At 45.8% G+C, this 15,276-nt stretch overlaps 2 protein-coding genes across 7 annotated transcripts in view; one reads left to right on the top strand and one right to left on the bottom strand.

The window, feature by feature from the left end:
* Window positions 1–6,052, top strand: part of VILL (villin like) — a 33,213-nt gene extending 27,161 nt beyond the window's left edge. For all 4 annotated transcript variants that reach the window (XM_090143212.1, XM_090143214.1, XM_090143213.1 and 1 more), the window contains 3 exons: window positions 1,549–1,617; window positions 2,388–2,636; window positions 3,588–6,052. In XM_090143212.1, the coding sequence (XP_089999338.1) occupies window positions 1,549–1,617; window positions 2,388–2,636; window positions 3,588–3,701 (432 nt within the window). In that variant the 3' untranslated portion in view covers window positions 3,702–6,052. The remainder of the gene's footprint in view (window positions 1–1,548; window positions 1,618–2,387; window positions 2,637–3,587) is intronic.
* Window positions 6,053–6,087: 35 nt separating this feature from the next.
* The window catches only part of PLCD1 (phospholipase C delta 1), a 49,628-nt gene continuing 40,439 nt past the window's right edge, over window positions 6,088–15,276 (bottom strand). For all 3 annotated transcript variants that reach the window (XM_031607777.2, XM_031607776.2, XM_090143216.1), the window contains 7 exons: window positions 14,380–14,547; window positions 12,767–12,923; window positions 12,415–12,531; window positions 11,681–11,859; window positions 11,062–11,194; window positions 8,017–8,166; window positions 6,088–7,638 (listed from right to left, as the gene is read on the bottom strand). In XM_031607777.2, the coding sequence (XP_031463637.2) occupies window positions 7,547–7,638; window positions 8,017–8,166; window positions 11,062–11,194; window positions 11,681–11,859; window positions 12,415–12,531; window positions 12,767–12,923; window positions 14,380–14,547 (996 nt within the window). In that variant the 3' untranslated portion in view covers window positions 6,088–7,546. The remainder of the gene's footprint in view (window positions 7,639–8,016; window positions 8,167–11,061; window positions 11,195–11,680; window positions 11,860–12,414; window positions 12,532–12,766; window positions 12,924–14,379; window positions 14,548–15,276) is intronic.

The following is a 15,276-nucleotide window of genomic DNA, read 5'->3' as shown; positions in this document are numbered from 1 at the left end:
ACCTCCAGGGATGGGACATGTACAGTTTCTCTGTCCTGAGCTTCATAACCTCAGCAGAAAATACCTGTTTGGTGAAATGGGCTTTTGCAAATAGAAGTAAGTGTGCTTAAATTCACAATACCTGTATTTTTATTTTAAAGAGATTAGGTTACAAACTAGGTTTGTGATTTTCAGCCAAAAATACATTTTGGGTCTGCTAAAAGTAAAATTAAGTTCAGAGTGATAACAAACCATTTCACGTCATGAAAGCAATTGAAAAAAAAGGTGTTCATTTTTCAAAATACAAAAGAAAAATATCTGTCCCATCTATAAGGGCAAACTGAAATGTAAGATGTGAGCAGGTGGGTCTTGTCTCCTGGTTCACAAACTGCCTTTGGTCCCTATATACAACCCTTCCTCTCAAAAGCTGATTTAGAAACACAGAAATGGAAACCTGAAGGAGCTTTAGTGCTTAATAGATCTGAAACATCTCATGGTTTAGTGGGCATGGTGGTGATAGGTTGGTAGTTGGACTAGACGACCTTAGAGGTCTTTTCCAACTTTATGATTCTGTGATTCTATGATTCAAGGCAGAAGCAATCCTGCCAGGCTCTGCACCCAAATTCCTGCCACCCGATGGCACTGATGTGCACAGTTTGGGAAAGGATAAGTTGCTCTGAGCCGGTGTTCTCTGAAACCCTTCCGCGCTGCCAATGGTTGTCCCTTCTCTGTATGGTATTTTGCATGAGCATCGGTGTTCAGCTGCTTCACGAGCAGTCTCATCTTCTGGTTACCCAAAGGGCTGTGCATAAATGCCACACTGGAGCAGGGCAATGGGGTGGAGGTGCCAAGGGAATCTCATACAAAGACATGTTTCTCCCACAGCTGAATTTGCATCAACCTTCCTTGCAGTCAGTGGGGTGGCAGAAAGTCTGCCTTAACAGCTGGGTTTGGACAGATGATTCCTATAGCGCCGAGCCTTAAAACAATATTGATGCTTAGAACTGAGGTCAAAACAGTTTCTTTCTTCTGGGGAACTGCTGAAAGACAAGGAGGCAACTTACAGAATACATGCCTCTAACTATCCTCTATGGGCAGCTTTAGCAGCTACAGACAAGCAATCCGAACTGCGAACATCCCAGAAACATGTGGGTGTGTGTTCATTGCTCCATTTGGGGTCTAAATCTGTTTGTTCTGCACTGCATATGTTTGTGTTGTTCACTCTAGTTGGGGATCTCTGCTGGATGGTGCTGTTAAGAACTGACATCTCCTGGCTGCTTTGGAAAGCACAGTCATCCACTTGCCAATATATAGAGAGTGTTCCTTTTTTTGGGATATAAGAGAAACCTGGTCACACACAGCACTAAAATTTGAGGTTTTTTAATATCACCTGTTACTCATCTGTTTTTTTTTGTTTTCAAGTGACGGCTCAGAGTCTCTCCATTCCAGAACTGGAGATTAAGGGAGATCTCAGCTGCATGGTCATCTCTGGGTGATCTGAGCCCAGAGCCCAGGAGCACATGCTATCTAATGCTGGCCCATCCTTCTCACAGCTCTCTTTACTTTCAGGATGGCAAATCATATGAGGAGATGAAGAACAGCTTAGGAGATGTGTCGGCTCTATCTGAGATCACAGTGGTGAGTGGCTACTGGACCAGATAGCTGGGAAATACCTGAGCTTAAACATCACCACGTCCCCCTACCTGTTTGCATGAAGGAGAGGCTGTAGTGATTAGAGTAGGCGTGGGGACCTCAAGCTGTCAGCGAAAAGCAGAGGGAAATGTCATTAATAACCCATAAATACAATAATGTATGCAATTAAGAGTTGTATGAGCAGTTTTCAGAGCTGTATCACCTGAGACCCCTGATGTGGGGCCCCTGGTCAAGAAGGACACAACCCAATGGGAGGTCCCAGAAAGAGAGCACAGCATCCCAAAGGTTCCAAACATAGCAGTCACATGGGATTGGTTCTGCCCTGGACAACAGCAGGAGGAAGGCTGGAATTTGGTGGAAGGGCTTTGAGTGGGAGAGATGGCAGCATGGGTATAAGCATGCAGCTAATTTAGAAGTTTTAGACAAGGTCATATCTGATCTTACCTTCTGTGCTCCCACATGCACCTTTCCCTGCCATTATCTTGGGAAAAATGAGACTACCGTAAGCATCTTCTGTTATTTCTGAGGGCTCCCAATGGGGTTGTGTTTTTAACAGTCCTAACATCTTGATGTAAGACTGATGGAAGTGCTGGACTGTAGTTCTAGTGTTGTCTATCTCCTTGCTGCTTGGCTCTCCAAAGCAGCAGACAAGCAGATAGCCTGTGCCAGAACAGTCCCTTCAGCCCCAACGGAAAGAGGCAGAGGTAGCCCCCAGTTTGCTCTACCACAGTTGACATTTCTCCTCCATTTTACAGGACCTGAACAACATCAGCCTGAGCAAAAGAACCCTCAGCATGACCAACCTGGCCAGTTCAAGCACATCAAGTGCTTCCCCAGAGTACAAATCGCACTTCAACCACAATGACAGCAGCAGCTACGCCAACAGCAGCGCCAATGGCAGCCCTTTCACAGCGCCCAATGACCAGGGAGTTTACTCCCGAGAAGTGCTAATGAACAAGGCTGTGGATGAACTTCCAGAAGGAGTGGATCCCACTAAAAAAGAGGTGACAGCACTGCTGGTTTTATGGCCTTGTAGCTTACCCGGGAACTTAGTTGCAGGCTACATGTGGCAGCACGTCAGATTATTTAGTCCTACCTCAGACTCAAGGAGATGCCAGCTGGACAGCGAGGTCTCATGAAGAAATGAGAGGAAACTGTGGTAGTTTTACTGTAGTTAAAATATTCCTTTTTTTTTTTTTTCCCTAGTGAAAGAAAAGTTAATTTTGCCAACATCTGTAGCTGAGTGCAAGCAAGCTGATGGGAGGAACATAAGGCTGTTTCCTATTCTCAAAGACCTATGTTTGACCAGTTTCTTGCCCTAGCTGATGTCCTGGCCAACGCCTGGAGCCAGAGGGCTGATCTCCTACTGGGTCAGCAGCTCTGCACTGCAGCAGTGCCCATGTGGAAAGGATTGTGTGTCAGCTGGGCTGTACAGGTCTTTTCTTTTACCCAAAATGCCAGAGAAGATTTAATTTCCATGTCCCACAGGGTCTTTCTTTGTCTACTACCAACAAAATGTTTTGTCTTTCCAGAAATGGGAGTGGACATTTCAAGTGGAATATTTGGGGGGACTTAAGCCAAGGGGAGATGCTTTCATTGTGAATTGCTCATTGTGAACCTCTCAAAGCAAGCCAACAGAATTCTCAGAAGCAATGTTAATTGCCTTAGCTTGAATATGATTAGCAGGAACCAAATTCTGACCAGAGCATGCTAACTCCTCAAAACCAAGGCATCTTCTTGGGCTATTATTCCTCTGGCACTTTGGAAAGTAGGAACAGTTGCTGGGATGGGACATTCCATTTCCCACCATGAGGACAGAGAGCAGGGCAGGAGCTGTTTGCCTGGGGTCAGGAATCAGCTCTGACAGGGTGAGCAAGGAATGTGGCTGAATGGAGGTATCCCAGCCTTTGCATAAGCCAAAGCTGACCTCCTCTTGCTCTCTCTTCCTGCTGCAGTACTATCTCTCTGATGCTGATTTCCACGAGATCTTTGGGAAGTCCAAACATGAGTTCTACCAGATGCCCAAATGGAAACAGCAGAATGAGAAGAAGCAGTGTGGACTCTTCTGAGACCGCAGGGGCCGCCCCGCATCCAACAACTTTGGGACCAACCTTTCTCTCTTAGGAGATACAGGGAAGAAGCACAGACATTGGCTCAACAAACCCAACCCAACATCTCAATCAGGCCAAGCTCCAATGCAGTTATTCCAGCAGCCTCTGTTCAGGGAATGGCAAAATGTTTTGCAGGAATGGCTTTGCGTGAAGTTTTTGCTTCTTTTGGACACTTTATTGCTGATAGCCATGAAGACAAGTGGTCAAAACTGCATTGTAGCCTCTTCTTTCCTCACCCTTTTGCAGTTTGCCACTTCTGCAAGATTGCAATCCTCCTCCATTTGTAAAAGTTAAGAATTAGGTAAGATAGTGGCAACTTGCAGCTGTTACGTGAGTTCTGGATGGGGTGAGAAGGGGAAAGCCTTGGGGGGATGGATGGGGTGCCCTGGAGTCAGGAGAAGGGAATGGAGTAGCCAGATGTGTGCTGGGGCAGCCCGTGGAGTGCAACTGGCCAGCTAAGAACCTTCTAACCCTGCAGAAAAGCTACTCACCAAAACCCAATGAGAATCAATTGTAGCTTAACATGCACAGCCTAATGCAGGTAAAACAACTGAGAACTTGGGTTGAGGGGGGAGGGGGGAGAAAGATGCTCATACATATGTAGAGTGTATTTATTAGCTGTTCTATTTCAAAAAGATGATATTTGGGGCTAGGTGCAGCTGTTGATTTTGACTGCCCAACAAGACTCTGCATCTCCAATCTCACCTGGCCTTGCCTGAGCATGACTGGGTGTGGGTAAGCATGAGTTTACCTGCCCACAGAGCAGAGCCTTGATGAAGCCAGGAGGGTTTGGAGGATGATGACCTGACACAGTGTGTGTCCCAGTGGAGAGCTCCATCCCTGTGATGTCCATGGGCTGAGGGTGCTGGTTCCACATTGAGCTCAATCAGATTGGAGAGGGAAATGTGAGTAAGAGGGATGAAGGGATGCAACTGTATAAGAAAGGAGGGAAAACCTATGTTTAAAAACCCAAAAGATGTGCTTTTAAAGCTTTACTCCATTTCCAGCCTGATTGATGATTCCAAATAAACAGCCAGCAGCAGCATTGGAGGTGTCTTTGATCAGTGTGTGGAATAGGATGGTGGTAGAGAAAAGTGCTGCAGAGCCATTGCTATTTCTTTCATGGAATTTAAAACAGTTTTTAGGAGAAAAGAATGAACACCACAATCATAGAAGCATAGAGTTGTTTGAGTTGGAAAGGGCCCTTAAAGGCCATCTGCTCCAATTCCCCGGCAATGAAGAGGGACACCCACAGCTCCACCAGGTGCTCAGAGCTCCGTCCAGCCTCAACTTCGGTGTCTCCAAAGATGTGGCATCCGTGACCTCTTTGGGCAATCTGTGCCAGTGCCTCACCAGTGGTACTCCCCATTATGTGGGCTCTGCTCCTGAAGGCCCTACACCCTATGGGAGATGAGGAGCTGCTGACAGCTGGTGGTCAAGAAGCAGAGAGCTCTCATGCAGCACCCGGCACCACAATACAATGCTGGAGCATCACCATCGGGCCAGGCTAGAGGCAGGGACTTCTAGTTGGTGGGATATTCTGGACAGATCTTTGTGTTTGAGAATTAGCAGTTACCTTACATCAGCTGCAATACCATCATTGCTTCCATGATCCAGCCAGCACCTTGGCCCATTTCTGCTCAAGGGTCCAGCCCAACACCCCTTACATGCAGGTAGGAGTCAAGCAGAGACACAAATGGCTCATATCACCTGTGTGATTGCTCCCACTGTGTGCTCATGATAGATACAACCATTGCACCTTTTCCCTGCTCCAACCACGATCAGCACAGCTGGAAGCAGCAATTGATGTACAGTATTTATAGCACCCTGCTGTGGTGTGCTGCTGCCAGCTCCCATATTAATGAATTGCATGTGCCACTTCATAATGTGCCCAGAGAGCTGCGGGTGCTCCATCCCTGGAGATGCTCGAGGCCAGGCTGGATGGGGCCCTGGGGAGCCTGAACTGGTGGGGGGCAACCAACCCACAGCAGAGGAGTTGGATCTTTACACAATGATTCTATTATAAAATACAGCAGTTCCACCTATGACCTTGCCTACAGGCCTAATGAGCATCACTTAATTGAATGGAGAGCAGCAGGAATCCAGCCAGATGAAGGAGACGAGGCCACTTTGTTCTGTTCAGTTTGTTGCTTTGGTTCTTGCTACCATGATGTTTACCAGAAACACAGAATATCCCAAGTTGGAAGGAACCTCCACGGACCTCAGCTGCCCTTCACAGCCCTTGCCCTCAGACCCTATCTCACTCTTGGACTCCCAGATCTGCCTCGGAGGCCTATGCTGCTCACAAACAGTTTCAGCCATGACAATTAATTCAGTTTCAGCCTTTTGGGTGTGGATATAATTCACATTTAATCTGGCAATGGTTTACAACATCACAGATTATTATAGTGAGGAGGAAAAATCAGTTTGTCCAACAATTACAGCATAACAAACTCCAGGTTGGACTGAAGGAAGCCCCGTTTTGCAGTGGGCCCAAAGATCACTAAATCCACACCATTTCAGACTCAAAAAAGGTGTAGAGTGGAATTTGCTTACAAGGAAATGAACCATTTTGGTAGCAGCCCACCCACTTCAACGCCAGCCATGCAAACCCCCAGGAAGACTGACAAAAGTCATAATTTAGTGGGTATGTCTCCAAGTTCATGCATGTTGCATTCGGGTAAGCCAAAGAGGCAAACAGTGACAAGTAATTGGACTTTTCCAGATTTTTTTTTTAATAGTCTAACACAGTGTTAGTAACATCATAGGAGCTTCAAAATATATATTATTTTATTTCAACAATATTCACTTAACTCCACTGTTGTGCTAGAAAACAAAACAAAACAAAACAAAAAAAACACCTTTTGCCATAAATACTGGGTTGTTGTTCAAAACCCTTTTGAATGCTTCTGCTGGGTTACCTCTGCAGTGCAATGGGACCAAGCTAGCAATAAAAACTCTTTCTACCACTGCTTCCTCTGGGTTAAAAAAGATCTTCCTATAAAAACAAAACGAAACAAAAAAGCCCCACTGTCAGTTCAGTGTATTTATTTCCACTCTCATCGGCGAAAGACATTTTCTGAGGTCCCTCTGAGTGGGTTTCACTTTGGGATAGAGGGAAATTTGCCATTCGGCAGTTTTTGTTCTCCTTCACAGAATAAGAGCCAGGCTCTGAATGCAAAGCGACCTGGCTGGAAGCCAGGCACACAGGCAGAGCAGTATTCATGTATTTTTTATTACAATACAAAAAGAAAGTCAAGTTATATAACACGGCCCTTTGTAGTGCAGCTTTCTTGTTTTAATCTGTAACAGATAAGAGGAGAATCGTGTCCTCCTTTAGGACTTCATATGGTAAAGGATGGCTGACAGCTGAAGTTGCAAGAAGTCACCTGGTGTCCGGCTCCTGATTTTAGTGTCAAGATGAGCTTTTCTTGCATGGATGTTAGGTATTTTGTCCAGATGCATGACCAAACCCAAACCAGGATTTGCTTAAAAGGAGCCTCTATCCTCTTACTAAAAGCAGAATTAAAAACCACACTATATGAAGTGAACTCAAAAACACAACTGGATTGGTTGGACAGGTACAAAAGGATTAATCTCAACAGCAGCATTAGGATGTTTCCAACTCGCAGGAGGGAGGGAGGGAGTCGATGGCTATTTTACATCAGGACCCCGTGGGCACTGTGTGCCGCTCTGGAGAAGGCACTGGGGGTTTGATGGGACCCTGACAGTGGCAGATGACACGTGCTGAGTTCCTTCTAGGTCTGTAAGATGGTCCAACGCACCCTGAAAGAGCTGAGCTATTAATCACAGTCCTGGATGCTGACATACACAAAGAGGGTGGAGGAGGAGTACGGATCTCCATTCTTGGTCAGAAGGTGAATGTGGCGGTAACCTGGAAAAAGGGACACAGATGGAGAGTGGCCTTTGGTCCTGTCAGAAAGACATTTCCTAGCATTTACCAAGACCCTGCAATGACATTTCCCTGTTCCTGAAAGCTCTTTGTTCCCTGTGCCCCACAGAATAGGTAGGTCAGAGAGGCATGGCTTTGGGCACTGGTAACATAACACACCCAAGGCCACCGGTGACAAGGGGATCCCTTGCCCTGAGCCAGAGTTCAGCAGCTGCTTAATAAGTCATCTGTCATCTTGCTCAGACCGCAGAGCAAGGACAAGTTCTAACCCAAGGTGTGGTGGGCTCTGGACCTCCTATGTAGGACACTAGAGATCCCAAAGCAGTCAGTGGGTGTATGTAATGGTGAGCAGGGCCTTACCTTGCTTCAGACTGGTGAAGGGAACAGTATACTGCCCAATGAAGTCGTTCTTGGTTGACACGTCAAAGTCTTCTACCACAAATCGGACCAAGGCAAGCGCAGGGATCTCTATGTCAAATATAAACTCTTCATTCCAGTTTGGGTTGAAGCCTGAACCACATAGACAAGGAAGGAGATTAGAGCTGCTCACAAACAAGGAGGGAGATAAGAGATGTTTACAAGCAGGAAGTGCTGAGAATGTTGCTCGCAGTATTTATGAATACACCTGGTATTAATAAATCCTTCAGCTTAGGCTGTTCACTGTCAACCTCAGCACTGCATCTACAGAAGGCAGTGAGAAGCAGAAGGGGGCTGAACTCAGCCTTGCTCCAAAAGCTCTCACTGGCTGACACATGCATCTTAGTTTGCCATTAGACCAGCAGAAACATTTTATTGCCCCACACCAATCACAGAATCATAGAACATCCTAAGCTGGAAGGGACCCATAAGGATCACCGAGCCCAACTCCTGGCTCCACAATGGACCACCAAGAGGGAGCAGAGAGGAGAACTATACCTTTGTGTTATGACAGCTTTCTGGGCCTTTATGCCTCACTGAGTGCTCAAGGTGCACCCATCCATCATAATCCAGTGCCTCAGTTTCCCTGTCTGCAGTGAGGAGTGCCTGATTATAGAAAGCATCATTAAGACTAGGGACAAAATGGTTTATGCCACCTTGCATAATGGCAATTTCTGAGACAGCCAGACTAGCCCCACCTCTGTCACAGGTAAGGAGCTTCTGATCCAGACTCACAATGAAAACAAAGCCATGATCATCATGTCAGGTGAGAGACAAAAAAGTAAACGCAGTGCTTTCCCTCTGGGTCATTGTGGTGCTCCCTGCAGTTTCAACAAACCACTCCCCCGAAACAAACAGAAGAAGAGGACATCCTGTTTGAAACTCCACTGCCATCAGCACACCCTGTGTGCAGCAGAAGCTCAAGGACAGCAAAACATCGACTCAAGCCTGCTGGTCATGGAGGGTTTGTGGGTGATGCAACAGGAGGCAGAGATCCTTCAGCTGGCCCTGAAGGCTCCAGGTAGGTCTGCAAATAGTGCCATAGCAAAATACCTGTGCTGTATTTTATTTGGGCTTTCATGGGATTAAATTCAAGGGACTGCTCACATAAAACACATGTGTTCCTGATCCCACTGATCCTTGGAAAAAAAGAGTGACTGGTCCCATGGGAGAAGAAATCACAAAACTGAAAGGGAAGTCATTAGCCCTAAGACAGGAGATTTAATTGTGCTGGTATCCCTAGGGGATTTTCAGCCCATCTCAGAGCCACAGTGAGACACCAAGAGCTGCCGAGCCTGCAGGTTCCACCCCCTTTGGAGCTCCATGCCTGCACAACTGGGGCTTAACCTGCATCCACAGCCCATTGCTTCAGCCCCAGCACCATCAAACCCAGTGAGCTGCTGAAGCGTGGTCACAATCAAGACTTCAGCCCATTTGGAAAAGCAAACCCATCTCTGCAGCTGGCCCTTTCCAACACTGACAGTTTACTTCTCACTGGGTAACTCTCCCTCCAGAATCCTTCCAGTATCCCTCCTGCCAGTCACAGGCTGACAGTGGGGCCAAGTGAGTTGAGCAGCCCTCAGAAATAGGCCTGTTCTCTCTAAAATGCTCCTTACACAGCCTTCACTCGAGACATTATAAAAATGGTCGTAGGCAAAGGAAATGACCGTGAGCTTTTTGGGCCAGACTTAGTCAAACAGGAAAGGAGGAAAAGGGAAACAATGTTAGCAGGGAGGAAAATATTCGCTGCTTTTCTAGTTTTTGGCTCTTATTCCATGCACAAAAGCCATGCCTGTGTACATGTTGGTGATTTCTCAGACTCCTCTTACCTTGGTTATTCTCACAGAAGAGAAAACTGAACTTGTCCTCTACTGTTGCTGAAGGCCACAGTAATCCGACTTGCATGGCATGGAGGAAAGCCATGCCATGTTTGACCAAGAGAAATGTGGTCCATGGGGAGGTGAAATATCTGTGCGACTGTGAAGAAGGAGCCTGGCTCTTTGGATCAGCGGGCTTACAGCCTTCTTCCCTCATCTGCTGCTTTGCTGTGGAATGCATTAATTTAGCACCGGGGATGTTCTGACCAAAAGAATGAGCAGATGCAGTGTCCATGCCTTGTGAGTAGGCTCTGAGCTACAGGAAATGTTCTGCTTTTGCTCAGACTACATATGAGAAGAAGCTGAGAGAGCTCAAGCTGTTCAGCCTGGAGAAGGCTAAGGGAGTTATTATTGCCATCCTCCTCTTTCTCCATATAAAGAAGATGGACCCAGATTCTTTTCACACAAGCACAGCAAAAGCATGATATTAACAGGCACAAATGGCAAAAGTGAATTTCTGATTAAGTACAGATCTTATTTTATCCTAAATCAAAGACTGGATCACTTGCCCAGAGAGTGTGGGCAAATGCCATCCTTTGAGATAGTCTGAATTCATCTGGGTAACATGTTGAGCAAATTGAGCTAACTGACAGGTTGGTCCTTCTCTGAGCAGGATTTGGAATGGACAATTCTATAGTCCCTTGCAACCACACTCTTGTGAGTTTATAGCCCTTTCAGAATAAAATTATCCACACCCAGTCTTTCTGGGAAGATCTTGAAGGGATCCTGTGTGTCCCAGGTCAGATCCAAGTGTGTGGAGGTAAAGAAAGCACTTCCAAATCTCTAGCTCTGCAGATCTGGCAGGTAATCTCAAAACGACTCAGCTGGATGATGTTGTTTTGAAGGCAATTTCTGTCTCCAAACAACCCGTAAATAAAAGAGATGGAACAACCCCTGAAACAAATGCCCTATGTGGACATCCATCTGTTGTACAGCTAGGGTCCCCATACTGCACCAGGCCATCATCACCTAGTGTATTTAATTTGTGTGATTAAATTTGGATGTATCTGGGCAGGCCACAGGGCAGCAGGTCTTGATGAGGAAGATGCTGCTATATGAAACCAAAGGGTTACAGCCCCAGGGCATCACAGCATGGAAGAAAACCCCTTACCATTATTTTCAACGACTCTGGTCTGCTTCTTGTTGTTATCCTGTTGGACACCATGGATCTCAATTGTCACCCTAGGATCAACGATGGAGTTTTTGCTCTTGTTTACTTTGGGCAGCTGCTGACCAGAGATGATCTGCAGAGGAAACAGAGCAAAAGATCAGGATGCCAATAAGAGAGAGTGATTCTCTCTCTTTCTCCAGGATTACAGAACCTGTTGCTGGTGCTAGTCTTTCATAGCCAGCATCAAGACACTCTTCAGAGGAAGCTTTAATGATCTAAAGCATCTAATGAAATACTGTCAGGAAAAAGGCAACTTCTCTATCTCTCCCCCACATAATTGGGTGATACTTGGAAACAACGATGCTGAATGTTGATTGCGTGTCTATAACACGACTGTATGTTCATCTGTAGTAAATACTGTCAGTTACCTCTCCTGCTGACAAACATTACACATGTGCTTGGAGAATGAGAGTCCATGCAGGACTGAGAAAGACACCAGCAGTGGAAAATGAGTAGTTAGGATAACATTGTCCATGTGGGACCAGAAAAAGGAGAAGGTACAACCTACACTCCCCCAAAATGGATGCTACTGAGAAAATTTTCTGACTTCTATTCTTACTTTAAGTAGAAGCTTCTTCTTTGTCCCCCATGTTCCTTCTGTGATGGATTTTGGATTGAATTTGGTTTGCTCATCCCGGAGGAATTCCGGCTTTAAGACATACCCAGAAAACCCATTGTCCTGGAACCGGCCCTGGTAAACATCCATTTCTGTGCCTCCTGTCTGGAAATTTAGGGCAACTGCAACATAAATAAGCTCAGTCACTTTCAGATAAATCAATAGGAGTCTTTTTCTACCAACTCTATTCACATGAAATTGCACTTCATGGACATAAACATTGACTTTTCCATGCTTCATAGAGCATTCATAAGCTCTGCCCCTCACAGTCTGCTTGCCCTGAGGATTTCTTCCATTCATAGATGTTAGAAGCTGGAGAAGCCATTATGGCCATCTCAGTCATCCTCCTCCTGCCTACTGCAGGAGGGTTGAAAAATTGGTCAAAAAACGTCCTGCATTGAATTTTTTTGTCATCTGATCGAACAACCGCATCCTCTAGATAAACCCATTAATTAAAGCAAAGCCACAAATCCTTCTCAGGTCATTTCTCTGCCTTCTTAAAGTGCAGGAAAAGCTCTCCTAGTAGTTGCAAGAGCTCATCTCTTCCAATGGTCACTGAGCCTCTCTACCTGTAATTGGCCTGGAATTGAACATTTACCTCAGCCAAAGCCCCAGTGTGGCCAGGTCATGACTAACATGGCCAGCTTAACCCTCTCCACACTCCCCGTTGCACCCACCAATCTGGCAGCCGACGTTCCACAAGTCAACAGGATTGTAGTTGGAAGAATCTGTCCTCCAGCCTGCAGGGTATATTCGGCTCAGGTGCCTGATGTTATGAAGAATAAAACTGTTTCCTACAGAAAATAAGAAGAAGAAGAAGAAAATGGGGGCTACTTTTTCTTGATGCTGCTGTCTATAGGGCTTCTCTGTCTAGTCTGGCTGAGTGTGAACTGCCTGCAGAAAATATCCTTCCTGGTAACAGCCTGTGACCTATGGCTTTGGGGTGTTTCATGTTTAATCACCACTAGCTGTCACTTTATGGAGGACTGGGACATAGAATGGCCTTTTGACAAGGCAGAACATACATACCAGACTCCTGAGCTAGTTTCAGAGCTTTGCTCTCTGTGAACGATGACATCTCATAGAAAGCCCGAGGGTGGCTGGGGTCTTCAAAGCCATTGAAATGAACACTCTTGCAGTAGACAACTGTGTCTGACAGCTCTTTGGCCAGCTTGAGGGTGTCACTCTAAAAAAAGAAGCAAGAGGAACAGTGTTTTCTCTACAAACCCTGGGTCTACTCTGTATCATCAACTGGAAAGGATACCCACCATCAGCACCCAATGGCAACCCCATGCAGATACAGGGTGGTAAAGGGGCAGACTGCCCTTGCTGTGTCCCCTACCCTGCACAGAGAGGGCTAATCCCTCCTCTCAGACCATCATGAATAACAACTCTGCTGTTACCTACACAGGTAACAGTGTGGGCACATTTCACCAGCCCCTGGCCTGTCCAGTGATATCACTGACTTCCTGAATGAGAAAGATGGTTTGACACCCTTGTGCCTCACACCTTTGGCTTTTTTATCTTGAACTAGGAAGTTCTCACAATGCTTTGGTGCCAACTACTCCACAGCCTTGATTACAAGTGAAGTGAGTGCCACCAGTTCCCACCAAATGCAAGAAAAGAAAATTACAGTCTTCAGAATCATACACACTGTTGACTACAGATTAGAAAAAGAAATAAAACCCTCAAAGGGTAAACAAATCAGCAAAGGAAAGCATATATCAGACTAGATTCCAAGGCAATATCAATCAATTTTGTCATCAGTGGGACTGAATTAATTTATGTCATCTATGAACCTGATCCATAAGGAATATGGCCTTCACAGTGACCTGCAGTCTGAAGAAAAATGAATGCCCTCACAATAGGGAGCAAAATACTAATAAAGGTAAACCTTTTTCCCCCAAAACAGTCACCCCATTGGTAAACTGACACCCTCTTCCCATAGTTCTTTCTGCTGCACAAGGTCATCAAAACATGGCCAGTGAGGGTGTAGGCACATTCCAAGATGTTACCAGAAAACCATCAGCCCCCCATAACTAACAAGGTGATGATGGATTCATGAGAAACAGATATCTGTAAGTCAGATGGAAGTGAACATGTACTCATCCACTGCATCCATAAACCATAGAATCATAGAATCACCAAGGTTGGAAAAGACCTCTAAGATCACCCAACCGTTCACCTATCACCAATATTTCCCACTAAACCATGTCTCTCTGTACAACATGTAAACATTTCTTGAACACCTCCAGTGCTGGTGACTTCATCATGCCCTGGGCAGCCCATTCCAACACCTGACACTCGATGCTAAGTGGCTGTCCCAGCTGCTGGGTCCTTCAGCTTCTTTTTAGAGAGGGAAGAAAACCAGCATAGTCGGACGGCCTTGCAAGATCTCCACGCCTGTGCTTAGCTGAGAGCATATTAGAAATATCTTTCAATTTCTACTTTTTTTTCCCAGTCATGTCACAAAGCCCATCTAGAAAGTGGTTTGCCAGCATGAGACGTTGGATTGGCTAACAAGATCAGACTTCCTGATGCAGGATTTCCATACCTTCTGCAGTAGACAAAGATCTACTTTATAGCTTTCCTGCCTCTCCAGGTCTAACCCTCTCAGGGATTCAGCTACTTCTTTTACTTACCTTCCCTTTCTGCTGCACCTCTGTCTTCACAGATTCATCTTCCATTTCAGCCGCTTCATCTTCATCAGAGACATCCTCAGCCTCCAGGTTGTTGTTCCCATTTGTCCCAGTGGGGTCTTCCTGTCTGCTCAGCTTCTTGCCTTTCACAAGGATCTTCCCTTTCAGTTGCTGCACAAGGAAAAGCAGGCAAAGGTGATTAGCAGATTGTCCCCTGGCCTTGCTCCTTTCAGTGAAGTCAGTGGGAGACTTGTTGCCACATGGATGTGTTTGGTACTGCTGGCTCTGGAGGGTGCTGCTTATACCAGAAAAGCACAACCTCAGATTTAGCCAATATAACTCTGTGTAATGTGTCCCCTCTTCTTTCAGCAACATCCTATATCTGCCTCTTCCACCAAAAGCAACAAACCCCTCTGCTCTCAAATGACAGGACCGTGGAAAACCAAAAATCTTTTTTAAAGCAACACTATTCCCCTATTGTGGGTCCAAGCAAATTGCATCGTGTCTCTGTGGAGACCAGCCCAGCTCCTCACTCACTGGCTAAGCTGGAGATGAAACTTGATTTGAGCTGAAATTTGACACTGGCACATGAGGCAGTAGCCAAGAACATTTTTCTTCAGCTACCACAAACGATCTGTTTACTTTGAGGAACTTACTCTGTCACTCAGGAGCTGCACAAAAGCAGCTGGGAGGAGCGTGCTGTGGATGTTAAGAAGCAATGTCCAAAATCTGTGTGCTTATCCACTTTAACCACTTTACCAGTTTTAAATAAGCTGACAGACACAGACACATGTACATACATGCATTTGCTCCATCTGAATTTGTTCCCCTTCATGTGATATGAAGTATTTCTAGCCTGAGGGGAAAGACATTAAGCTCATCAGTTCGGCTCTGTTGAGC

The sequence above is a fragment of the Phasianus colchicus genome, chromosome 6 (genome assembly GCF_987193195.1).
Source record: "Phasianus colchicus chromosome 6, bPhaCol1.hap1.1, whole genome shotgun sequence".
NCBI classification, from domain to species: Eukaryota; Metazoa; Chordata; class Aves; order Galliformes; family Phasianidae; genus Phasianus; species Phasianus colchicus.
This window is presented reverse-complemented; position numbering and strand designations above follow the sequence as displayed.